Source organism: Kuraishia capsulata, genomic scaffold (assembly GCF_000576695.1).
Source record: "Kuraishia capsulata CBS 1993 genomic scaffold, Kuraishia_capsulata_scaffold_2, whole genome shotgun sequence".
Lineage (NCBI taxonomy): Eukaryota > Fungi > Ascomycota > Pichiomycetes > Pichiales > Pichiaceae > Kuraishia > Kuraishia capsulata.
This window is the reverse complement of record NW_019172951.1, coordinates 1208097-1232465: the sequence shown is the minus strand read 5'-3', so window position 1 is coordinate 1232465 and position 24369 is coordinate 1208097. Positions and strand designations below refer to the sequence as shown.

Genomic DNA, 24369 nt, shown 5'->3' with positions numbered 1-24369 from the left:
GCGGCTCGGTTATGAGCCCTCACCTATCCGGGGAGGCCCCCTCCTCACCAGCTTCAGCCAGGAGATCTGAGCTTTCTTCAGACTTTATCGTTACCATTCATCCGTAACAATGTCGCTGTTCTTTAAAACGCCGTTGGACATAGAAGTCAGACTGGATGGGGACGATTCTAGGGAGCATGTTGAGGTGAAAAATGCTAAAGGCAGGAAGGAGAAGCTACCATTGTACAAGGATGGTGAGACCGTCAGAGGCCAGGTCACCGTTAGAATAAAAGACAACAAGAGGGTGGAACACACTGGAGTAAAGGTTCAATTGCTTGGTTCAATTGAGATCCAGAATGACGGCTTGCAGAGTGATGATTTCCTGTCACTTGCACACGAATTGGCGAGTCCAGGAGACCTGACACACCCTGAAACGTTCCAGTTTGAGTTCAGAAACGTGGAGAAGCAGTATGAGAGCTACAGAGGAGCGAACGTGAGACTGAGATACTACATAAAGGTGACTGTATCGCGGAAGTCAGCGGATGTCATTCGCGAGAAGGAATTGTGGGTGCACCAACACCAGGGAGCAGTCGAAGAGTCCGCTCCACCACCTCCTTCCAGCGTCAAGATGGACGTTGGAATCGAGGACTGCCTTCATATTGAGTTTGAATACTCGAGGAATAGATATTCGCTCAAGGACGTGATTGTTGGAAGGATCTACTTCCTGCTGGTGCGTCTGAAGATTAAGCACATGGAGCTATCCCTGATCAGACGAGAAACATGCGGGGCGCCTCCTCATCAATTGTCTGATAGTGAGGTCTTGATAAGGTTTGAGATCATGGATGGAGCCCCGGTAAGAGGTGAAACCATTCCAATCCGTCTCTTCCTAGGTGGCTTCGATTTGACCCCAACGTATAAAGACGTGAACAAAAAGTTTTCGACCAGAACGTTCCTTAGTCTGGTCTTGATTGACGAAGATGCTAGAAGGTATTTCAAGCAGAGTGAGATCATTTTGTACAGAGAATAGAGAGTCGAACTCTGCAGAGGCCTGATACTCTAGTGTAATTTTAATGTCACATTATTGACTTCCCGTCTTTGTCGATGTAGATGCATTTGATAGATTTTTGTGTTATCGTAGTATCCAGATCTTCCAAAACATCCGGGCGATCGATTTAGAAAATCCTGGGAGGCATGGCTGTCATTCTATGTCAACTGTTTATCGTCCTCGCATAAAGTTGCCAACAATCCCACCACCACTTGCATAATAGACTCATTCTGAGGGTAGTGTTACAACCAGAGTATGCATCTTAGAGCACCGTGAAAAATAATTGGTGTAATTTGCCTCTATGGCCAAGTTGGTAAGGCACCTCACTAGTAATGAGGAGATCGTCAGTTCGAATCTGGCTGGAGGCATTCAATTTTTTTTTCAAACCTGTTCAGATCGCTTTGCTGACTACAGTCACAATCTACATTTTTAATATACCAAAAATCTCATTTCATTACCACACTGGTGACAGATCTTCAATCCACTTACTGGTCACCGGTCTATAAACCTTGATGGTTCCCTCAGTCAATTTGTCAATGTCTATCTCTTCCCTCACCACAAACTTATTACCGTTGACATTCTGATGTATAATGTTTAATTGAGACCCACTGACCGAGGTAACAACTGCGGTATGATCGGGTGATCCGAAGAACAACGCTTTGTTAGGATATCTGAGACAACAGTTCTCGAACTGGAGGATGTCTCCACGTTTGATCCCATCTGAGACTGAAGACTTGACTCTTTCAGTCTTGCCATTCTCAAACTTAATCAGCAAAGTCAAAGCACCATGAACTAAACCTTCGGAGACGAAAGCATGTTTTCCACATCCTTTTTCCAGAGCATCATGAGCCAGAGTCCAACACTCTCCATCACCAACTGTCTTATCTTCTTTGGTTTCACACCAACTAGCTACATGTTCACCAAACAGAGAAGCTCCTTCAAGAAGTTGCTTGGAAGATGCATGTGGTGGTTCTTCAAATTTCTTCTCAACCTCCACCAAAGCTGTTGGATCACCAGACTTTGGCCAAGTCAGTTTCACTTTGGCAGTTGATAAATCGTGGAGTCTCACCGTAAGAATTCTAAAATGCTCTTTCGAATTGTAGCCGTAAGCAGTAGCAAAGTTCAAGCCCTTGAAGACTTTGGGCAAGTTTTCGGCAAAGTTTTCATCGTTGACGAACCAAGGTTTGGTCAGTTCCAGATCCAAAACTGGAGGTTTCCAGTCTGACTTTGCTAAAGTTCTATGAGGTGGGACCACTGGTGGTGCCTTTGGCTTCTGCTTGGTAGGATCACGAGCATCTTCAGTCTTTTCGACGGAGGTTATAGAACTCGCGACGCTTCTTGGCTTAGGCGCTGGTGGAGGACGTTTTGCCTGCTTTGGTATTTCGGGCTTTGATTCGGGCTTTATTTCGGTCTTGACTTGAGGCTTCATCTCAGGCTTTGCAGGCGCAGCACGAGGCCTTTGAGGCAGCTTAGGTCTTTCCTCCTCCTGTTCTTCTTCTTCCTCTTCCGAATGAGACCTGATCTCATCGTCAGTATATGTAGCACGCAATGCCGGTTTGGGCCGGATTATTGGCGGTGGTTGCTTCCTGACTGGTGAAACATGTCTCAACGCAAATTTCGGCTTGAATTCCATTTCGTCGTCGTTCTTTGTGTCGATTGAGGAGGAAGAACGAGAGCTGGGTCTGGGACGAATGATTGGCGGAGTCGAAATTCCAGCCGGAGAAACGTGTCTCAATGGTAATTTGGGCCTCGCATCTTCATCTGAGAGAGTATCTTCATCGTCTTTCACCGGAGTACGGGCACCAGGCTTGGGTCTAACGACAGGAGGAGGCATTCTCTTTGCTGGCGAAACATCACCACCTGAAGGAAGTCTTGGTCTAGCTGGCAGCACAGGCTTTGGTTCTGCATCCACTACCGGTTCTTGTCGTGCTTCAGGGTACGAATCACTCAAAGACTTCTCGGAATGTCTTGATCTGAGAGAAAGCTGGGAGAGACGCACCGAGCTCATGGCATTACCCATGGCATTGCCCATGGTCATAATCGATTTTCCAATGGAATCCTGAGACTCAATTGATCCAGAAGAAGTAGATCTCTCTATTACACGTGATGCTCGGCGAAGGAAGCTTGGTTTTTCAATAGGGTCTTCCTGGTCTGTGCTGAAGGTGGAGGAGACACTTCCGGGCCTAACTGGTGTTTTCGGAGGAGGAGGAAACTTTTTAGCAGCCTCCTTAAGATCAGCATACGATTCACTCAATGATCCCATTCTCGGTGCACTTTCCCGTCTGGATACTGGTTCGGAGTCGTTTGTGCCAGAAGCAGATGATTCAGCCAAAGCTGAAAGGGCCTTGGGTTTCACTGGCAACACAGGTTTCCGTTTTGTATCTGGTACTTCCGCAACTTCTGCGTCTTCTTCATCTGAATCGTCATCTGAAACTACGACGGAAGCAGGTCTCACCGTCCTTCTGGGGGGAGGTGGAAACGCAACCGAGGTCTTTGGAGGTAGACGAGCAGTGGGTCGTTCAATGCGAATGTCTTCCGGTTTTTCAGCGGTAATTTCAACAGACTCTTCAGCTGGTTCATCGTCAACAGCTTTAGGCTCAGGCTTGACAACTCTTCTCGGAGGCGGTGGGAATGCACTCACTGGTTTCCTGGGAAGTTGGTCCAATGGTCTTCTAACTTCCTCTCTCTCCCCGTCAGGCTTACCACTCGCCACGGACTCAGAACTTGAAGCACTACTCACTAATGGAGCTTCGGGTTTGCGAGGAGGTGTGGATGGCTTTTTGGGCAAGACTTCCTCGTTTTCCTCGTCGTTTTCCTCGTCCTTTTTCACAGCAACCGGAACAGTTCTTCTTGGTGGAGGGGGAAACGAACTGACTGGTTTCATGGCCAATGGCTGTATCAGCTTTTTCTCAACTTCAAGAGATTCTGGAGTCGTCACAGGTGAAATTTCGCCATTATCCAACCTCACATTTCGTAGACTACTTCTCAAGGACACGGTCAAATCATCACCGGAGTCCACGGTATCGATCAGCTCAGAACCCGTTCCCAATGCCAAACCTGCAGAAGTATTTGAATTTGCCTTTAATGCTGTTGGTTTTGGCTTCAAAGGTGGTGCTTTCTTGCCTAAGTCCGACATTTTTTATGGCCGTGGTCTTTGGTGTAGTACCATCAGTTGGCGACTGAAATTGTTAGCTGGAGATCTTCGAGATCGTCGGCTCATCGCAGGAGTCTGCGCATTCCGCGTTTCGCGCCATACTTAAAATGGAGGGTAAACTCGGTTGAAAACGTGAAATATTAGCAAAAAACTAAAGAAACAAGTAAATTATACAGTCTAGAAACATTTAAATTTGTGTATTCGAGTCAGGGCCAGGTGCTAAACGCTATCAGTATCGTCGCCATACTTGGACCCTTAAGGCCCGAGGCAACGGCGTCTAAGTGCTGCACTTAAGGCGCGTCCCGTCGGGCCTAACGACTAAGTCAGTGATATCGTGAAATGTTTCAGTTTTTTTGAGACTATTACATGCAGAAATTTTGGGATATTGTCACGATCAGGATCTACCTTGGAATTATCAATCATACTGCACAGCAGACCAACAATAGGTTCTGGCGGTTAGTTCTTACGGTTAGCCACTTCCCACTTCACTCCGCTTCTCAGGCAATCTTGAATACGAGGACAATGGTTCCATACTAGCTTGTATAATATATACGAATCGAGAATTGAAATCTAATAAACAAGAAACTAAAGTCCTCCCACTATCCAAAACTGTACTAGCAGTCCATCTTATGCACTTTCCTCAGCCTTCAGGAAACTAGAGTAGAACGCATCGAACTTGTATTTCTTCAGCAAATAGCTCTCTCTCAACCAAACCGGAAGCGAGTAGTAAGCAGCCGTCAACATCTTTGCGCCCTTTCCTCTGTAGTAATGAATTCCATAGATATCTCCCTTTAGAATATCAGCAACCACCTGTTTTGCATAATCCTCAGGCTTGGTAGGGTTGGTATCGTTGACGATGCTTCTTCTACACCTGATGGCTTCATTTCCCTCGGGCGTGTCGAAAATGGAACCTTCGGGCAGAGGGGACCGGTCCATGATCCCAGTGTCAATAGCACCAGTTATAAAGTTCATCACCTTGACCCCCAGAGGAGCCAGTTCCATGTGGACCGTTGCGGCATATTGCGTCAAGGCTGCCTTCGACGAACAGTACATCGAGCCAATTGGGAAGGGAATGATACCGGTCACAGAGGAAGTGAAGCATATGGTTCCTTTGGAAGCAATCAGCAATCTGGAGAATTCTCTGGTAAGTCTGACAGCTCCGAAAAAATTGATTTGAAAGGCTTTCATGAAGATCTCGTCCGAAGCGTCGATGGCCGAGGTGCTACATGCAATACCAGCATTATTGTACAAAAGGTCCAATTTGCCTTCGTCAGCGACAATTTTCTCCTTCAGCTTCAAGACACTTTCCAATTGAGCAACATCACACAGATAGGGCACGATTTTGTCCTTGAATTCATCCGTTTGGGATAGTTCTTCAACCTTGTCCAGTTTGATATCAGTGGCATACACTTTGTAGCCGTTGCGAGCCAACTCCTTGCTGATGCTAAAGCCAATGCCGCTATTGGCACCTGTCATAATAGCCACAGGCATTTCGAAATAATTAACAAAGAGTATTTTCCGAGAAGTAAAAGCGGAGGGATCTCGCGATTGTCTCCAATGAGGTGGCTTGTTAAATTCAGATGGTCCTGGACGAAAGATGGAATCTCGGTTGATTCGGTGAAATCAACACAACTCGAAAATATTTTTTCACCAGATCAGAAAGAAACGTTGATAATTCAACACTTGGAGCCCGTAAAAACCGTCGTTGTTTATTGGCAACCGCTGAATATTTATATCACAATATGTCGGGTAGTTTAATGCACTTTGTATGCCCCCTCGGACTTGACATGGTGCCCCCTCGGACTTGACACGGTGACCAGGCTTGAAAAGACCCGACTGCAGGGAGAAGATTGTCTCCCGATGTGGCTGATTCTGATAAGTTTGTGATGAAATTCGATCAATTCTGATCAATTGCAAACAATTGTAACCAACTGTAAATTATATGACCCCTCATATGTTTTTTTTGATACCAATTGACTCGATTAAAGAGGAATATTGACGTTGGATCAGCCAGAAACCACTAGTCCTTCCTATATCACGCAGGTAATGCCGTTGCCGAGTCTTCAGAACTTCTGACCTGCACAACTTTGGTTGTTCGGTCTGCAACCCTTAATGCCTCCAAACGGTCGATAAGTTCTGCGTCTTCGAAGTCAGTACCCATTCCCGGACTCTGCGAAACCCTCGCGGATTCTTTTAGCATTTTCTCATATTCCTCCTCCACATCCTGGTCCTCCTCCACGGTCACTTCGGGGACCTCCATGTCCTTCATCTCGGTCATGATTTTGTCGATGTCTTCCACATCGAACTTATCGTTCAAGCTCTTGAGAGCTGACAAGCCACTTTGTAGCGTCGAGACAAACGATAAATTCACATGCGCACTTTCAATATGTTCCAGGATCTCCGTGGCCTTGATCAGCGATGCGTTGGAATTCTCCAAAGACTTCTCAAACACCCGTTTGAGGTGAATAGACGACCGTGCCGAGACCTTGTCGCCTCTTTCCAAGTAAGTCAGAGCGTTTTCCTTGATCTGGGCAATCTTCAAAGAAGTCCTCTCTATCTGTTTCTCCAAACCCCATATGGTGTACCGTAGATCAGCCTGTGCCAAATCGGTAGCAACAACCTCTGTCTTTGGATATTTCACTATTCCATTATCCAAAGATATTCTCTTTTTGTCGCGCGACAAAAACAGCAGAAGACACTTTAGATCTTCTTTACTCAAAGGCACATATAGCGTGGCGTTGATCATCTCCTCCAACTGCTCCTGGTGTAGACATACATTCTTGTTCAATAAGCTGGCTATTTTGTCACCCAGACTCTCCAGGCACCGAATACAGACCAGATGTTTTATATTCGGACCTACCAACCAATGAAACAGAGTTCCCACAGTCCACGATCTCTCGTAAACACTGTTCTTTTGAGACTCGAACCTGCTCAGATCAACAAAGTCGCCCTGGTTCGTCAGCTCCTTCAAAACAAGCTCAAGACCCTTCGGCTGACCATATTGCTCCAAAAAGAGCTTCTTCTTGAGTTTCTCCAGATCAACAACACAATGGTTGTCGTATATCGGAGTGTCTGGATTGGTGAGTAAGGACCTCCAGGCATCCAGATTAGCCTGGTATCCCTCCGGATTTGTTTCCTTCAAATGCGAGAAATCAGAATAGAGCGATCTCAGTCGCGTTTTGGTGAAGTTTCTGTTTTGAAATATAATGTTTTCCATGGTTGTCATAAATGGATCGTGAAGTGCTACGTAGAGCAAAAAGTATATATTGAAGCCGCAATGAATTTGATTGCTTATCTCATCAAGTCTGCCTGGTATTTCCCACATGAGATGCCTCACCTTTCCTCTGCTCTGGCGATTAAATCAGCCACCAATAGACCATTCAACGGCACAAAATGACTGATCCAGTGATATCAAACCTGGCACAGTATATTCAGCAATCAATTGATACCAAGTTCAATATTGCGTTTGACGAAACTCTTGTTTTGGATGCTATACAGAAGCTGAAAACGGATCGGGACTTGACGGTACCCGATGGCAAGCCAGATGACTTCGTACAAGAGAAAATTGTGGAGCCTCTTGTTCAGGTGTTGCAAATTGATATTGCGATTGAGATCAAGCAGCTCATAGTTCAATTGCTTGAAGCTGTGTTCACGTTCTTCACATTTGACCAAGTATTGGTTGCCACCTCTCTCTCGTGGCTGATAGATGGACTGCAGTCTCAATTTCTGGAGCTGGAATTGCTTTGTCTCAATATTATAGTGCGAGCATCACCAGCGGATGTTCTCGCGAACACCCCCATTATTAAGATCATTCTAACGCGTTTGTCTCAAGAGGATAGTCCACTGGCTTTGGTTAATGCCATTGAGGTGGTTATACAGGAGTTGCTTCCCAGAGGAGAATTGATACAGAGACGAGTCAAAAGCGATGAGATAGTGAGCATATTGGTTCAGATGACCCAGTCGGATATTCTCAGGGCGCGCTTGTGTGATTTGTTGGTGATTTTGGTGCCATATACAGGCCCAGGCGAATTGCCCCCAACACTGTTCGTGCAGCCGCTTGCAAGTTTGGAGCAGAAAGATGATCCTTTGGCCATTGGATTAGTGCTGGGATTCTACTCGAAGATTTTGGATTATGCTGAGGAAAAGCCCTGGTTGGTGGAGTCTTTATGGCCTGCCTTCGATGAAATAGTGGCCTCATACCTAAACGGCTACATCCACGAGAACTCCATGTTCCTGGAAGGTGATGCCAGCGCTCTTGTTGGAAAAATGTCGTATTTGCCCGGTTTTAGCTTGCTCGATGGAAAGCATAATATCCTTAAGACTGCCGTTAAAAACGTCCCTTCCTATTGGAAATTGTTGTCTCTCACAAACCCTCTGGCTCTTCTGGAGACCCAGAAGGAGTTTGTGGAAACGCTCACTTTGAAGGCAGCAACCGTGCCCATCTACGAGAATTTACTTTCGAATGAACTGTCATTCACGGGATGTCCAATATCAGGCCGGGATATTCTAAAATTGCCAGCTCCGCTCAACTACCGTGTGATTCATTCGGTAGCAGAATATCCTCATGGCCGTCACGTTCTGTTAACGAAATGGTCCCAAGTCATGTCATTCATACTGGATGAAAGCCATATCGTGGAAACTGAGATCTGGCAATTGAAACTGGATACCATCCAGCTACTTCTGCTGTATCCTACCGAAGAGGAGAAAGGGATCTGGAACCGCAGGTTATTGAGACTCTATTCGCAGATGAAGGGAGCTACAGATGTACAGGCCACTGTTGCCTCTGCAACTGCCTAAATGGATAAAAATGTCAAATATCTTGATATTGTGCAAGTCGTTTTGGATATATAAAATGCCTTTTGCTATTCCTTAAGCATCACTCGGAGTCTCTCTCCTCAAATCGTCTGACATACTGTCCAGTTCAAAGTCCGTCACCGCTTCGTAATCGCGTTTCCCCAAGTTCGAACTGTACCCTTCAAGCTTCAGGTAAAGCTCTATCAGAAGTAAAAACCACAGATATATCACAAAAGTAGCACTTGTAAGCACCAAGATATACGAGGAATGGTCAGCACCCAAACTCACCACCAGGTCCAGTTGTTCTTCATTGGCACCCATGAACAGGATTCCCGATTCAATGAGCGCAAACGAGGGCAAATACTGGAACGATATGATCTTGTATTTGTCTGCTCTGTCATCCCGCAGCAAAAACGAAATTTCAGCAATACGTGAGAAGCCACCAAGTATAAGGGCATAACCGAACATGGCATGAACTTTGGTGCTTATCTCCAGATGCTGAGCATGCTGAGACATTGCATAGCCGGTGAAAATCAACAGTAACGACGGTATGAACGATCTGGCACCGTTACGAGTGAACCATATACCAAGCAATCCGCCTGCCCACCATATGATGCCCATGGAAGTGTGTTGGTAATCACCATGGGACCAGCCCTCCCGTCCCCAACGATGCTCCGTGAAAGTGTTGACAATTCCCCAGGCACACATCACGATGCTGTCGTAGTATTCTTGACTTTTCTTCTGGCCATCGCCGTTCCTCAGCCATGGAATCACTAGAACAATGATGTACACCAAACCATACATAACGAAGGCAGAGCCCATAATGCCGTGTGCGATACACTGGCCTGTATGAGCCTCACGGCAAAATCCAAACATAGCCACCGGGGCTAGAGACGTTTTGACCCAACCGGTCATGGTGACAAGTAATGAGCAAGCCTTGTAGGCCCTTGTGAGAGTCTTCTGGCCTGCCAGCGCAACCCACCTGCTTGAAGTATCTTCGGATATAAAAGCACTTGACCCGCTAGCAAGACCTCCCACCAAGATGGTGAAACAGTAAAAAAATGCGAGAAACCATGCGGTTCCCTTTGAAGTCCTGTTTTCAACGCCATTCATATCGGGGAAGGACAGGAAGAGAGCCTCAAAAACAGCATAAACGGCTGCTATAACCTGCAAAAACACCGAGGAGGCAAATCTGTTTGCCCAGCTGAAAGCACATGCTATAGAAGGCAAGATCAATAGCATTGCCATTGTAGCCAACCAATGGAAAGTTTTCGAGCCGGCATGAGTCTCGGTCTCGGCTGCTGGTGTGTCGTCATCCCGTGGGATAAGCTCCTGAGCCAAAGAATTGGCAGTCAAAGTCAACACCAATGCCACAAATGTAAACCTTTTCACAGGATTGAATCCAGTCATGACTTTGTCTGTGTTTGGTGGAGGATGGTGTTGGATGTAATATTGCTATCGGCTGATTTATCGGAGCGAATTACAGATCAATATAATTTGAAGTGCTAACACCAAATATGAGCCGCACTCACAGACATACCGAAGACCTGAGGCAGCTTTCGAAGGTCTTGACGATATAGCAGAAGAATTGTTTTTTTTGTTTCGAATGTTCATTCCAGATAGATTATGTTTTTGTTCTATTTATGTCCATTCTGTGCTATGTTTTATCACCGGCTAGATCCAATCCGGAACATTTCGTCTTCGTCATCATCCCCATCAAAACCATGCATGTTATCAAACAATTTCTGTCTTTCTTCCTCCTCTGTTCTCAAAAAAGCATCTTCTCTTCTAGAATCTTGAGCTAATTGCTGCGCCCTTTTCTGGTCCACACTGTTTCTCGGAAGCTTCGAGGCAGGAATGCCTCTTGCTTTTGAAAGATCAGTGCTTTTCCTAGTGGTTGCGAAGGGGTTGTCAGCATGGTCTCTGCTCACCAGTGAGCTATCGTCAGTCAGTTCCTCCTCCGTGTCAAAATCATCATCAGGTTGAATCACATCAAACTCATACTCGTCTGTTCTTCCTCTTCTTCTTCTCTTTCTCCGCAGCTGTTCCGACTTGAACAAAGCCAGAAAGATCACGAAACCAATGATGACCAGAAAGAAGAAGTACTCCGAGTAGTGACCCTCGGTAGAGTGTCTGTATGATCCATCCTCTCCATCGATACCATCATCCTCATCTTCTTCCCCGCCAGTGGCCTCGCTGCCTTTACCCTCGTTGGTTGCATCACCGGCATCAGACGTAGAGACGGCCGAAGTTTCGGAGGTAGTTTTCGCTGCCGTCGTGGAAACAGAAGTTGACGTACTTGAAGTCACTATCGTTGAACTTTCTTCTGATTCCTGAGCATTTGGATCAAACGAATAGTCCGAGTCAAGAGAAAACCTCTTGACCTTTGTCTCGTCTATGGATTCTCCAAAAAGCTTCAACTGCCACTCGTTAAAGTCAACCGAACATTCAGCATCCGTTGTGGACACTTCCAGAGTCCATGTTCCTTCACCAGATTCACCCCAATGCGCAACACTGGAAAACGACCAGTTGTTCCAGCCTTCAGTTGAATGGTCAAACCTCCTCGAAACTGCTAGTTCCGAGACAATGCCACCTGGGGACTTGAGAGTGATGGCTGTCTTGCCTCTCGCAGACGAACCAATGTTCACTGTGACAACCACATGTTCAACATGATCAAAATTGGATTTCTCCAGCCATTCTTTGTCTATGGTGAACTCATGAGTGAGCGTGGATTTTTGGCTTTCTATCTTCGACCCAGGACGCTGAACAGGCGACCAAAACCATGATTGGGGTTTGAGGCTCTTCCAGGTCTTTGCCATTTGAACCATATTGTATGCATCCAATTTGCCATAACCGTATTTGTGCGAGTATCTTCTGCCCAGTGGACCATCGTGCCAGCTTCCGTCGTTTTCGTTTACCTCCACCGAGGTGAGCAAAGTCAGATATTGAACGTCCCTCCAGGTGAGGTCTGGGTTTCCCTGTAGAACCAAGGCGTATAAACCAGCCGCAAGCGGTGCAGCAGCCGATGTGCCTCCATGGATATCGGTACACTTATCGTTTATATCACTGGTATGAATATGTTCGCCGGATCCGGATGAGTATGTCACAGTCATCACGGCTGAACATGCCTCAGCATAGGGTGGATGCAATCCCTTGTGGTCAATAGCACTCACTGTAATCGAGTATATGCTGTTTGTGTATCCATCGAAGTTGCAGTTGTCATTGTGCATACCACCGTTACCACTGGCAAAGATGTAAAGAGAACCCTTTCCTTTTCTCCCGTCCAGAACACCCTTCAGCATAGCCTCTTTGACAATCTTCTCTGGCTCTTGCATGGACTTTCCATCATCAGGTGGTCCCCAGGAGCAGGAATATATGTCGTTAACGTCAGGGGCATAGATCATTGCAGCTGCCTCATCCTCAGCGGTGATCTGCCCAGATAAAATCCTCAAACCAGCAACTTTTGAGTCATAGGCAACCCCTATCCCACAATAATCGTTGCCCTTCTCGGCTGCAATCTCGGCTGCACACCGCGTTCCATGGTAATCGTCGTCCAACCTTGGTTTGGGCAGGTTGGTATTATCGTTGAAGTCCCAGGAGCCCTCCTTGCAGAAGCTTCTCTTTAAATCTTTGCTATCCATGTCCAGACCATCATCTACAATCGCAGTAACCACTCCCTTGCCAGTAATCCCTTCATACCACAATCCAGTCACGTTGACATCATCGCCAGGCGAAGCAGTATTCACCAAGTGCCACTGTTTGGCGAAAAGAGGATCATCGATCTTTAGCCTTTTCTCAGCCTCAATCAAAGGCTCCATCGAACTGTCGATTTTCACGGGCATCCTCTTTACCAGTCTTTTGGGTGGTAGAGGATGGAACGACTTGATGTCCAGTGATTCTTCCAGCCCACGTTTCCGTAGCTTATCTATGGGCGTAGAAAAGACATGATAATGCTCCAAACCCCGCGCAGCATGCTCATACTGCCAGTCATTGTGTGAATCCTTGAATGCCTCCAGTTCTATCGACTCCTCCAACTGGACGGCGAAGTACTCCCTCGAGTCAAAGTCCTTTGTTGTAACTTGCGTACAAGCCGAAACGTGACACAGAGCCAGCCAGCACGCTAATCGGTAGAGCGTCCTGAAATGCATTACAGTAAATGCGAGTACACAAGCTCTATCTGACCAGATTGCCTTGAATTACACTGAGTAAGACTAAGAAAATTACAAAAGATGAAAAGGCTAGGTGTTAGCGATCAGAAGATCAACTTCGCGGTGTGATAATGGTGAGCACACGACAGTCTGATACACGGGTCTCGGACAGAGTGAAAAATTTATGGACTGATTGTTGCTAAGCTTAAGTTAATTCGTTGGATTGCTGATTATTCACATGCAATTGCATTATGTTTTCGTATATGGTCTAATCTTCCGTTCTGAAGGTAGCAAGGGCTCCCATTGGATCGTATGGAGGGAGCACAATGGGAGATGGATCTTGCTCAATCTTCAAGATGTTCGCTGGAAGATCTGATTTCTCAACAACAACCTGGTAAACGTAATCCTCGAGATACTCCTGAGTCATGATGAAGTAGCCGTCGAAACCGACATCTTTCCCCCAAGAGTTCTCGACTCTCCATCTGACGGGCTTACCCTCTTCATTCAGATGAACAGCAGTAAGCACCATGGCATGGGTCATCAAAGATTGGTGATATCTGACTCTGGAGGCCTTCGTCTGTTCGGTCTTGAAGCCAATGAGGTCGTAACTCCACAAGTCCTGATCCATGTATCCTCTCTTTCTGTCCATGTAGATTGGGGTGTGGGATCCAAAGAACACGGGTTTTCCCTTCTTAATACGATCGACAGCAGCCTCGGTAAATTTTTTGATATCCACATTCAGATACGAGACTGTTGGAGCACCAACAACGTTTCCTAGACGGTCTATCTTGACGAGTTTGTCATACTCGTTTCTAGGATCATTCAACAGAGACACGAAGTTGGAGGAGTCGAATTCGACAGATTCCTTCAAAAACTTGATGGGTGTACTTTTCAGAGAATGGTACTTCCCATCTTTGTCTTCGTACTCCCACAAGAACTCATCGTTTGGACCGGGAGGTGTTCCGAGATACATGCACATGTACTTATGGAGTTCCCTCTGCATGGAAGCCTTGACTGCATCAATGGGCTTTCCGGCAGCCAAATCTTCTCTTAAAATTTCGGCAAACTCTCTCAGCTTGGTCTTGAGCATCCAATTGAGCTTTCTGGAAAGTGTGGTATTGAACGTGTCTGGGAAAACAGTGTTGGGAACCAGACCGTACTTATCCACGATGTTGATGAACATATCAAACTGACCACCATCACAGGTTGGGTCATCCAATAGAAATTGGACCAATCTCGAGTCAACATCTTCCTTGTAAGTGTCACTAATTTGGTCAAGGAAAAAATTGCATTTTTCAAGCTTATCGTAGAAGAATAGGAACGAGGTTGAAAGCTGGAAGGTTTTCAGATTGTACCGTTTCATCATGGGGATTCTCAGACAATTAGTCGCGGCAAATAACCAACACCTACCCGAGGCCTTTTGGCTGGTGATAGGACTTCCCTCTTGCTCAATTTTATGGGAGTAGATGTTGGACAGGTGCTTGATGTAGGCGTCTCTGTTGATCAACACCTCGTCTGCATCAGCCTGTCTAAGAACCGTACCCGCCAATAGGCTGACCTTGTCCTGCTTGAAATCGGAAGTCCATTCCGACAGTGTGCTTACTTTGAGATCCATTTTTGTATTCTGCGATAGTTTTCGCCGGTTGTAATGAAAGGGCACGGAAGAAAGCGTGGAGAAGAAGGGTCCAGTTGGTGAACCTTTTAGCCCCGCGGACCGGCTAAGCCGTACGAATGGCTGGCTCGGCGATTTGGCGCTTTTCAATTGGCCCGGCCGAAGTCGAATCATGAGGTGTCTACGTTGTGAAAACGTGTTCTATGTGATCTATATAAGCCTCGAGAATCGGCAATGCCCAGGAAATATGGACCCAGGGGCCCAATCACCAGCCTAAGTACATTCCCGATAAGTAATTTGGCAAATTATGGTGCAGTCCTCGAGCCGGCCGTTCCGAACCCTCGGTCGGGACCGGAGTTTTCCGAGCAAAAAAATTCCGTCCTGGGAAGAAGAGATGACTAAAGCGAGTAATCTGATTAGGGCTCTGTCTACAACTCTTTCCAGTTTTTCTTTGATAACTCATAATCTCCCGCTTTTTTCCTGTACATATATCGTTTGCGGGCTGACACATCATCATCATAATGAGTGCCATTCTGTCGGCTGAGGATTTGAATGACTTTATCTCGCCGGGTGTGGCGTGTATAAAACCGGTGGAGACGATACACAAGACTGAAATAGGATATGAGATCCAGATCGGTGTGGACGGACAGCCAGTGGAGATTTCTATAGATAATGGCCAGGTTCACCAGCTGCAAAAGGCTCAAATCTCTTTGAGTGATTGTTTGGCATGTTCCGGGTGTATTACATCGGCAGAAGAGGTTCTGGTTGCGCAACATAGTCATAAGGAGTTGGTGAATGCTCTCAAAAATAGGCAAGAATGCACTTTTGTGGTCAGTTTCAGTCATCAGAGCCGAAGCTCGCTAGCGGCTGCCTTTGGCTTGACGATACCGCAGACTGATTATTTTCTGTTAGAACTTTTCACCCAGCGATTGGGGTTCGCGTTTGCCGTTGGTTTGGGATTGGGCCGCAAGATTGCGCTTGACCAGATCGCCAACGACATGCTCGATAAGAAGGCCCAAGGGATCTCTGGTCCTACTTTGAGCTCAGTTTGTCCTGGCTGGGTTCTTTACGCCGAGAAAACCCACCCACATGTGATACCCAAGATCAACACCACCAAGTCTCCACAGCAGATAACCGGTCGCATACTGAAAACTTTGGTGGCAAACCAGTTGAAGGTGGAGGCGGCCAAAGTGTATCATCTTTCCATAATGCCTTGTTTTGATAAGAAGCTGGAGAGTGCGCGATCCGAGAATAGTGACGAAAACGGCCCTGATGTGGACTGTGTGATTACACCAAGAGAGTTGGTGCAAATGATGGAGGAAGAGGGTATGAACTACATAGACATGATTGAGAGTGCGAGAAACTTCCAGGTCGATTTGGGAGAGCTCTACGTGAGATATGCTCCAAAACAATGGCCCTTGGCGGTCGAATCGTGGATGAATGACGAGGGATCCGCATCAGGAGGATATGCTCTTAACTATCTATTAGCCCTTCAAGCCATCCACGAGGAACAGGGCAAAGCCGGCTTGACAGTTTGCAGAGTCGAGGGTCGCAACCCGGATATTTACGAACTGAGGTTGGTGGATGCGGAGGGCCAGGTGCTGGGAACCAGTGGAGTTATCAATGGGTTCCGCAACATCCAAAATCTGGTGCGGAAGCTAAAGCCCAATGGAGTCAAGAGGGTCATCAATACCACCAAAAAACGCGGAGGTATGACTGGTGGTGACACTGTGGACGTCTCCAAGTGCGATTTCATCGAAGTCATGGCTTGTCCAGGGGGCTGTATCAACGGTGGAGGTCAGATCAAGGAACCCGATGGAAGGACCAATAAAGACTGGATCAAAGAGGTAGCTGGTATTTATTCCACCATTCCGGTCAACGGGGTTTCTTCCAGTAGCCTGCACCAATGGCTGGATGAGTTCTACGCATATTTCAAAGTGGAACCCTCTCGGCTACTTCGCATGGAGTTCCACGAGGTAGAAAAGCCCACTGATACCACTTCCATAGCTCTGGGATCCAAATGGTGAGTAATGGGTGCGGAAACAACGGGAGCGGTAACGGATTTAGGAAATCGGCGGCGCACGATAGACCGGTATCGGCCAACGGTCGGGACTCTACGGGGTTTGGATAACTCCCTGAGTAATGCACGTATTTTTGTACTTTGAGAATGTAAAATAAACTGATACGGTATTAATCATACCCGGGTTCTTTGTGATTCCATTCAAATATATTATCGCATCCCACGTTTTGAACGTTTCCATGTCTTCCGGATGGCCTGCCCGAAACAGGCATTCCGGCTCTTCCTGAGGAGCTTGTTTCCCCATTGAGCTAATCGCAGGAAGGAACTAGCGAGACCTCCAACGGAAGCCGGAATTGATGGAGTTGGGCAGCAAGTCCAGAGTAGACACATTCCTGACATTACAACCAAATTCGATGCTTGAAATTATAAATATTACATAACTAACCACCAGATCACCCAATTACATACTTGAAATATCGAAATCCCGGGTCTTCTGCCTTATTTGCGCCCTCTTTTACTCTCTTCCAGTCCTCACGCAGAAAGCCGGAAACCTATCTTATCGGATTCATCGGCACCGCCGCCAATGTCTTGATGAATAATGATTAAATGGGAGACCTCTGGAGGAAAAAGCCTCTATAAACCTCTCCCCTGCTCTTCTTCCTCCTTTCTTCCTACGCCTTTATTTTTAGCGAGCTTTCCACAATTGTAATTGTCCTCAGCAATTGTTGGATTATTTTTCACGAGACCGAGTCGACTTGCCTTCGAATCACATAAATTTCGAAATTCAAACCCCTTTGCCTTCGAGATAGCAGCTATGTCGGCCCCAGTCGAGTTCAAGGAAAACACCTCCATCGTTGTGTTTGGTGCCTCTGGTGATTTGGCCAAAAAGAAGACGTTCCCGGCTTTGTTTGGATTGGTAAGTTTTGGTTGGAATATTTGATAGGGGGCTGTTTTACTTTGACGGCCTGAAAAGGCAAGTCACACCGAAAGGCCCTATCGCAGACTGATCCGAAAAACAAGACACTAACCACCTTCCAGTTCCGTGAAGGATATTTGTCCAAGACCTCGCACATAATAGGTTATGCCAGATCCAAACTGTCAACGGAGGAACTGCGCGAGAGAATTAAAAGTTATCTCAAGTTCCCATCCGACGATACTAAGCTTGTCGACGAGTTTCTGAGCCTTATCTCCTACATTGCTGGTCCTTACGACACTCCTGAAGGCTACGAAAAGCTTAAAGACTCTATTGAACAGTTTGACAAGTCCAGAAATGTGACTGAGTCCCACCGTTTGTTCTACCTTGCTCTTCCCCCTTCTGTGTTCACTGTGGTTGCCAGCAAGCTCAAGGAGATCTGTCACCCAGGCTCCAAAGGTCTTGCCAGAATCATTGTTGAAAAGCCATTTGGCCACGATCTACAAAGTGCACAAGAATTACAGAGTCAGCTGGCCCCTCTGTGGAGCGAAGACGAGTTGTATAGAATCGACCATTACCTCGGAAAGGAGATGGTCAAGAACCTCAGTGTGCTGAGATTCTCCAACTCCTTCATCAGTGCTGCCTGGGACAGCAGAAGCATTGCATGTGTGCAGATCTCTTTCAAGGAGCCATTTGGAACCGAGGGAAGAGGTGGTTACTTTGACTCCATCGGTATAATCCGTGATGTGATGCAGAACCATCTTTTTCAGGTGCTGACGCTGTTGGCCATGGAGGATCCTAAGTCTTCGGAGGCCGAGGCTGTTAGAGACGAAAAGGTTAAGGTGCTCAAGGCTATCAAGAAGTTCGACGAAAAGAACATCCTGATTGGCCAGTATGGCAAGTCCGCCGATGGAACCAAGCCAGGTTATCTTGACGACGACACTGTAAAGCCAGACTCCAAGTGTGTCACTTTTGCAGCCCTCACTTTGGAGGTTGACAATGACAGGTGGAGAGGTGTTCCTTTCATTCTGAAGGCAGGAAAGGCCTTGAACGAGGGTAAGGTTGAGATTAGAATCCAGTTCAAGCCAACTGGCGACGAATCCTTCACGAAGGTGATCAGAGACGAATTGGTGATCAGAATCCAACCAAACGAGGCCATGTACTTGAAGATGAACACCAAGATCCCAGGTGTTCGGAGTGATCTTGCAATCACTGAGCTGGATCTCTCCTACAAGAACAGATACTCTGACTTCTACATCCCAGAGGCTTACGAGTCCTTGATTAGAGACTGTTTCTTGGGAGACCATTCCAACTTTGTGAGAGACGACGAGCTTGACCTCAGTTGGGGTCTCTTCACGCCGCTTTTGAACTACTTGGAAGGTCCAGATGCACCAACGCCAGAGTCATACGCCTACGGCTCGAGAGGTCCACAGCAATTGATCCCATACCTGGAGAAGAACGGATACGTTCACCAGACCAAGGCGTACCAATGGCCAGTTACAAGACCGGACATTCTGGAAAGTAAGATGTAAAACATGGATGACATAGCTTCCTTGGTTCTTTTGACTTTTTACTGTGTATTCTCGGCTCGTTTGCCTGTTTTGAATCGTTGCAAAGAGTAATCAAAAAAACCATCAATATTGAAATCAGTGTAGACTTTGTAGTTGAGTTGAAAAGTTTTGTAGTAAGTTGCGGTCACGTGATCACTATCCAAAAGGCAGAGAGCCCTTCGAATCAGTCCTAGACTTTTACCGGATGATTACAGTTTGGCATCTCTCATTTGTTGAATCCTCAATGTCAGACATCCCAAGGGGACCCAGATCCAGCAAAAAGGCCACTCCAAACAGCTCGGGTGGATCTCCACAGAAGCAGGCTCTGTCGGTGTGGCAGCGCTGGAACTCTCTTTCATTCAAGGTGAGACTTTACATAGGCGTGAGCACAATGGCAGTGGCATATGGTGCTGATCGTCTTGCTACCTTTCTGGAGGAAAAGAACGCTTTGGAGATGGAAGCAAGCAAGCGTGTTGAGTCCGAGTTGGCAAAATTGGACCAGGAAGTGAAGAAGGCATAGACGGGTGGTAGGTCATATGCTTGTACATAGGGCATATAGGATTAGAGATTTACTCGAGTCCAAACGCTAATTCTGCTACTGAAAGATTATTCAGAGTTACTCACAAAGTATTCGTAGTGCGAGCAACATATTCAAATGAAGCTATTTTTTTTATATGTAATTTTAAGCGAAGATGTAATTAGCTATTGTTTTTTTTGATCTGCTCACAGTATCTTCTCCTCTGAGAATCTCTTTCTCAGAGATGAAATGAACTCCAGGAACTTGGCTGGATTCGCATCGATACCTCTGGTATAGACAAATTCAGATGCGAGTCTGGTTGCAAAGATTGCTCTCAAATACTCCTTTGGAACTCTTTCTAGAATATTGGTGATTCCAATCTCATGGAGTAAGAGACTAGGCAAGGAATCTATCAGGACTGCGTTTCTAAAACCAATATCATCTTCCCACAACTCTTTGGAAGAAGCCAAATCATCGCCGAGCTGGTTTATGGCCAGTGACAAGTCATCCGAAAGTTCACTGTAAGTCTTTGTTGAGTCTTGCTTCAGCTTCCACAACATCTCAAATTCCTTATGTGCGTTGTGGATGATTATCTGTTGAACCTGCTTCACGTAGTCTTGGTAAAATTGGGGTTTCGCACCTGTCTCTTCATCAACACACATGTTCTTGAGGAAACCTTGGTCGTCAAATGACAGGGAAGCCAGAACCTCAAGACTTGAAGAGGTGACACCGCCTTTGTTGGTGGAAGCGTCTTTGAAGACAATTGCTCCAGCATGCTCGAGGATAAGCTTGGCCGATTGGGTAATGAAAAGGTTTGCACCTTCAACTATAATTGGCACAACCGGTTTGCCTGTCTTTTCATCCAAAAGCGAGTGGACAGTGGTGGTGTCTATGGCACTGGGTCTTCCACCGCAAGGAACAAACAGATCCACCTTTCCATTACCAAGATACTCTGAAAGCTTCAGGTGGAAAGTGTTTCTGAAGGCAACACCATTTGGAACAATCTGACCAGATTTCAGTTTCAGATCGACATCATCACACAATACAATATAACCATTCTTGCCCAACTTGGATCTCTCAAAGTCCTGGATCATTCTTCTCTCCCTAGCAAGTCTCAAAAGTTCCTGCTTATCGATTCCATCTTCATCCACAATCACACCAGAGCCATCTACCAGTGCAACGTAGTTCTCATCTTTCGAGAGTAGAATCTCGTTGGAACCAAGATCTCCATCTGGACCACCCGTCTGGAATTTGTTGATCTTCGATAGATCTTGGATTCCTAGTTTCTGATAAACACCCTCGACGAAAGCCCTCACAGAAAGAGATGTCATTCCGTACTCATCGTGGGGAATACCACCTAGTTTGGGATTTTTGCCTGTGAAGAAGGACTTCCACCAGTGGGCACCTCTCTTACGCGCATGTAGCGTTGCCCAGTCCACATAGCCGGCAGTATTTTCATCAGGACCCATGAAAAGAATTTCCGGTTGACGGTAAAGGTCCACAATTGGTTCCTTGACACCGGGGATATCCGACTTCAGAAGCAGGTCCAACAAAGAATCGATGTACTTGGTGAAACACTCTCTGGGTCTTTCCTGAGCGGCCCCAGGGTTCAGCAAAATCACACCCTTGGAACCACCTTCGGGGATATCTTTGTTCTTGCGTTGCTGAGTGCTGGCCAGGTTATAGTTCTCGTCAAACATGTTGCGCAGGTTGACCTGATAAGCATCTACCGATCTCGACTTGACGATTCTAATTCCACCACGCGCGATATCACGGAATCTGATGTGGAAACCTCTGAAGTCAGAACCCACAACGAAAAACATACCGAATGGTTTGTTGGGGTACTCGGTGGGCGGCAAGAAGGTTGCGTTCAGTCTGAAGGAGATGGCTATTTTGGTCGGAGTGAAAAAGTTGGTTTTTAGAACACTCTTGTTGAAGGAGTGGAGAGCTCTCAAGACCTGAGCATGATGCTCGTTCTGACATCTGTCTAATAGATCCTCAAAATCCTTCTCTGAGCCTATTGGATTGATGGCGGAAATTCTCTGATACGAAAGAGTCTTCTCCATTGAAGAATGAACATAGTGGACGTCTGCAAATTGGCGATAGAGCTGTTTCACGAGTCCAATCTCCTTCTGGAAGATCTCGTTGATGTACGATTGAGTGAAAGTCTCAGATCTCAGTCTCTCCTTAAGCTTGGAGAGAAGTTCACTGTGAACCAGAGACTTGGAAGGATCCAGAAGCGATCTCAAGGTGTTGAATTCTGGACCAAGTCTGTTCAGGAAATGCGTCACGAATATCACACCACAATGAGCATAAATGCACTCCTGCAGAGACAGTTCCCCACTCACAAACTTGGAGTAGAACATGTTGTTCGGAATGCAGTACAACAACGAGGCCTCCTTGGTTAATTGGTAAAGAGACAGTTCGGGCGAAATCAGGGAATCTTGTGCCGAGATGTAAATGGAGATTACAGAAATGCCATTGGCAAATTGCTCCACATACTTCCTGGTGATCTTCAGCTTGTAGTAGTTGCACAGAGCACTCAAAGCTGAGCTATAGCGAGGTGAACTGTTTTGACGGTAACCAATAATGACTCTCTGTTCGCCTGAACTCACAACTCCAAAGTGCTTGATCACAGGACCACTGGTCAGGACAACCTCACGGATCACCTCAGAGTAAAGATTCTTGGTGTGTTGAGATGCAATGGCCAGAAACGTGGTATCACTAATGAGGTCAAGGTCAGTCTCGTTTTCAGAAACGGCTTCCCCGGTGAAGTTGCACTTGTAGACGAAATGACACTTGACCGAGTATGTAGGCATCGTGGTGCTGAACAGCTCCAGACGATAGCTGGGAGAATCAGTGGGATGGTCCAGGTACTTATCGTCAATTTCCGACTCATACTGAGCAACTCCTTCGAAGGTCTCGAAGTAAACCGCGTGGTCATCTTCTTCTCTCTTGTGGTGCAAAAAGGGCTTGTCCTCCACACCTCTTGCAAACGCATCCAATTTGGCAGAGTACAGAGCATGGATATGCGACACTATCCCAGCAACAGACTCACGCGAAAAGTATACATCAGCAATTCCAAGGTTCTCGTAAAAGTTTCTCGTTTCCTGCTCTATCAGATTCTCGGGGATGAAGCCACACTTGTCGATTTCGTCCATCACATGTTCCATTTGTTGAGCCCTACCAGAGAAAGGCACTGAATTGTAGCCAGTGCCCGCAAGCTCATCATCGCTAATTGTTTGGAAGGACGATGTGCTAAAGCTGTTGTTGAGGGTGAGACCACCGATTTGAGGGAGTAGAACACTCATAATGACAAGCCAGTCACAGAAAATCTATTCTGGTTCCAGGTGTTTAACTTAATGCCACGACAGTTGAGAAGTGTCCCGCCTTTTATACGACCCCTCTATTAGAAAAAGAAAGGTGTACCAGTCACAAACACGAAAGTTTGCATTCTTTGTTTCCAGAAAAGTATAATCGGTACGGAGAAGCGGCCAATTGCGTTTAATAGGTTGGAAGTAGTAGACTTGTGTGGTGGAGATATTATAATGCTATGGTCAGGTTTAGTGGTGAAGAAGCGAGATCAATTACTCTGGCATCAAGCCTTCTCGTTGTGGAGAAAACGTGTAATGGCTGGTACCCTCTTTCGGAACAGCGTCACGGATTGCGGAAGGTTAACGGATTCAATATAAACAGGTACCTGGCGCTTAGCTGGATTATGCTGATATTGCGCTAGAATATGCGCTCATTGTTCCCAAATTGCACACCAGAGTGCTTTTCTGTTGGTGTCTGTGATGTGCGGCACCTCATCGTACGGCTTTGGCTTCGGTCTCTAGCCTAAGGCCTGAGGTCAAATGCAAGGTTCCTTAATATAATTGGTGTCATTGAGACCTGGTGTTTTTGCGACATTTTGCATAATCTAGCAATCAGCAATCAGCAATCAGCCACCTGGAAATTCAAATTAATGTTCAGAGTAATTGGAGTCTTTCTACACCGCCATTTTGGCCAGGCCCCTGTAGAAAACCTAAATAGACTCCTGCTACACCTCACGAATCTGTTGGTCTACATGTGACCGGGTCCACCTGTTCAAAAGACACGGCAAACCCGATCGAAATGCGAAAAAAGCCATTTCCGCCTTATTGTTTCGGTCTGGTGTTTTCGTGTTTGGCAGATGGGTCATTCTCCTCATACAGAGTCATTTATGCAGGATAAGCCGATGCCCTTGATTACCCGAAAAAAGTTCGTCTTGGCTGTGCGGCAATTACAAAAATGGCTTTGTGGTGGAAACCCCAAATTTTAAAACCTTAAAACCGTTCGAACGTGAGGCTCAGAAAGTTATGGCTTGGGAGGTTTATTCACGCTATGGTTGAGGTAGAGATTTGGTTGGAGTTGGAAACGATAGCTAAGTGATGGGACATTAGAATATTCTAAGTAGGAGAGACTTCGCAAAACTTTTATGATTTCTCAAATTCCCGTTTGGTTATTGTGGAGCTTGCCCGTTGGTCCGTATCAGTAGGTGAGTGGTGGCAAGTCTTGGGTCCACGCATGCACGTCTGAGTGCATTAATCTGGCGATGTTGATTTTTTCTCTCCGCTATTGCCTAACCGTTGAAGAACAAAACAAAAAGAGGAACAATG

General features: G+C 46.3%; 13 protein-coding genes across 13 annotated transcripts; 6 read left to right on the top strand and 7 right to left on the bottom strand.

The window, feature by feature from the left end:
* Positions 1-109: 109 nt before the first annotated feature.
* KUCA_T00001947001 (uncharacterized protein) lies at positions 110-1006 on the top strand (the record flags this gene model as incomplete). Its single annotated transcript, XM_022604179.1, has 1 exon — positions 110-1006. The coding sequence occupies one exon, from the start codon at positions 110-112 to the stop codon at positions 1004-1006; it is 897 nt and encodes a 298-aa protein (XP_022457986.1).
* A 319-nt stretch (positions 1007-1325) lies between these two features.
* Positions 1326-1457, top strand: KUCA_T00001946001 (uncharacterized protein; the record flags this gene model as incomplete). Its single annotated transcript, XM_022604178.1, has 1 exon — positions 1326-1457. The coding sequence occupies one exon, from the start codon at positions 1326-1328 to the stop codon at positions 1455-1457; it is 132 nt and encodes a 43-aa protein (XP_022457985.1).
* Positions 1458-1478: 21 nt separating this feature from the next.
* KUCA_T00001945001 (uncharacterized protein) lies at positions 1479-4160 on the bottom strand (the record flags this gene model as incomplete). Its single annotated transcript, XM_022604177.1, has 1 exon — positions 1479-4160. The coding sequence occupies one exon, from the start codon at positions 4158-4160 to the stop codon at positions 1479-1481; it is 2682 nt and encodes an 893-aa protein (XP_022457984.1).
* A 645-nt stretch (positions 4161-4805) lies between these two features.
* On the bottom strand, positions 4806-5669 carry KUCA_T00001944001 (uncharacterized protein; the record flags this gene model as incomplete). The annotated part of the gene is made up of 1 exon (XM_022604176.1): positions 4806-5669. One exon carries the CDS (start codon positions 5667-5669, stop codon positions 4806-4808), a length of 864 nt encoding a protein of 287 aa, XP_022457983.1.
* A 544-nt stretch (positions 5670-6213) lies between these two features.
* On the bottom strand, positions 6214-7395 carry KUCA_T00001943001 (uncharacterized protein; the record flags this gene model as incomplete). Its single annotated transcript, XM_022604175.1, has 1 exon — positions 6214-7395. The coding sequence occupies one exon, from the start codon at positions 7393-7395 to the stop codon at positions 6214-6216; it is 1182 nt and encodes a 393-aa protein (XP_022457982.1).
* Positions 7396-7571: 176 nt separating this feature from the next.
* On the top strand, positions 7572-8975 carry KUCA_T00001942001 (uncharacterized protein; the record flags this gene model as incomplete). Its single annotated transcript, XM_022604173.1, has 1 exon — positions 7572-8975. One exon carries the CDS (start codon positions 7572-7574, stop codon positions 8973-8975), a length of 1404 nt encoding a protein of 467 aa, XP_022457981.1.
* Positions 8976-9047: 72 nt separating this feature from the next.
* Positions 9048-10382, bottom strand: KUCA_T00001941001 (uncharacterized protein; the record flags this gene model as incomplete). The annotated part of the gene is made up of 1 exon (XM_022604172.1): positions 9048-10382. One exon carries the CDS (start codon positions 10380-10382, stop codon positions 9048-9050), a length of 1335 nt encoding a protein of 444 aa, XP_022457980.1.
* Positions 10383-10639: 257 nt separating this feature from the next.
* On the bottom strand, positions 10640-13120 carry KUCA_T00001940001 (uncharacterized protein; the record flags this gene model as incomplete). Its single annotated transcript, XM_022604171.1, has 1 exon — positions 10640-13120. The coding sequence occupies one exon, from the start codon at positions 13118-13120 to the stop codon at positions 10640-10642; it is 2481 nt and encodes an 826-aa protein (XP_022457979.1).
* A 268-nt stretch (positions 13121-13388) lies between these two features.
* KUCA_T00001939001 (uncharacterized protein) lies at positions 13389-14906 on the bottom strand (the record flags this gene model as incomplete). The annotated part of the gene is made up of 1 exon (XM_022604170.1): positions 13389-14906. The coding sequence occupies one exon, from the start codon at positions 14904-14906 to the stop codon at positions 13389-13391; it is 1518 nt and encodes a 505-aa protein (XP_022457978.1).
* A 347-nt stretch (positions 14907-15253) lies between these two features.
* KUCA_T00001938001 (uncharacterized protein) lies at positions 15254-16759 on the top strand (the record flags this gene model as incomplete). The annotated part of the gene is made up of 1 exon (XM_022604169.1): positions 15254-16759. The coding sequence occupies one exon, from the start codon at positions 15254-15256 to the stop codon at positions 16757-16759; it is 1506 nt and encodes a 501-aa protein (XP_022457977.1).
* Positions 16760-17566: 807 nt separating this feature from the next.
* KUCA_T00001937001 (uncharacterized protein) lies at positions 17567-19197 on the top strand (the record flags this gene model as incomplete). Its single annotated transcript, XM_022604168.1, has 2 exons — positions 17567-17668; positions 17791-19197. 2 exons carry the CDS (start codon positions 17567-17569, stop codon positions 19195-19197), a joined length of 1509 nt encoding a protein of 502 aa, XP_022457976.1.
* A 223-nt stretch (positions 19198-19420) lies between these two features.
* Positions 19421-19735, top strand: KUCA_T00001936001 (uncharacterized protein; the record flags this gene model as incomplete). Its single annotated transcript, XM_022604167.1, has 1 exon — positions 19421-19735. The coding sequence occupies one exon, from the start codon at positions 19421-19423 to the stop codon at positions 19733-19735; it is 315 nt and encodes a 104-aa protein (XP_022457975.1).
* Positions 19736-19938: 203 nt separating this feature from the next.
* Positions 19939-23043, bottom strand: KUCA_T00001935001 (uncharacterized protein; the record flags this gene model as incomplete). Its single annotated transcript, XM_022604166.1, has 1 exon — positions 19939-23043. The coding sequence occupies one exon, from the start codon at positions 23041-23043 to the stop codon at positions 19939-19941; it is 3105 nt and encodes a 1034-aa protein (XP_022457974.1).
* Between the last annotated feature and the right edge of the window lie 1326 nt (positions 23044-24369).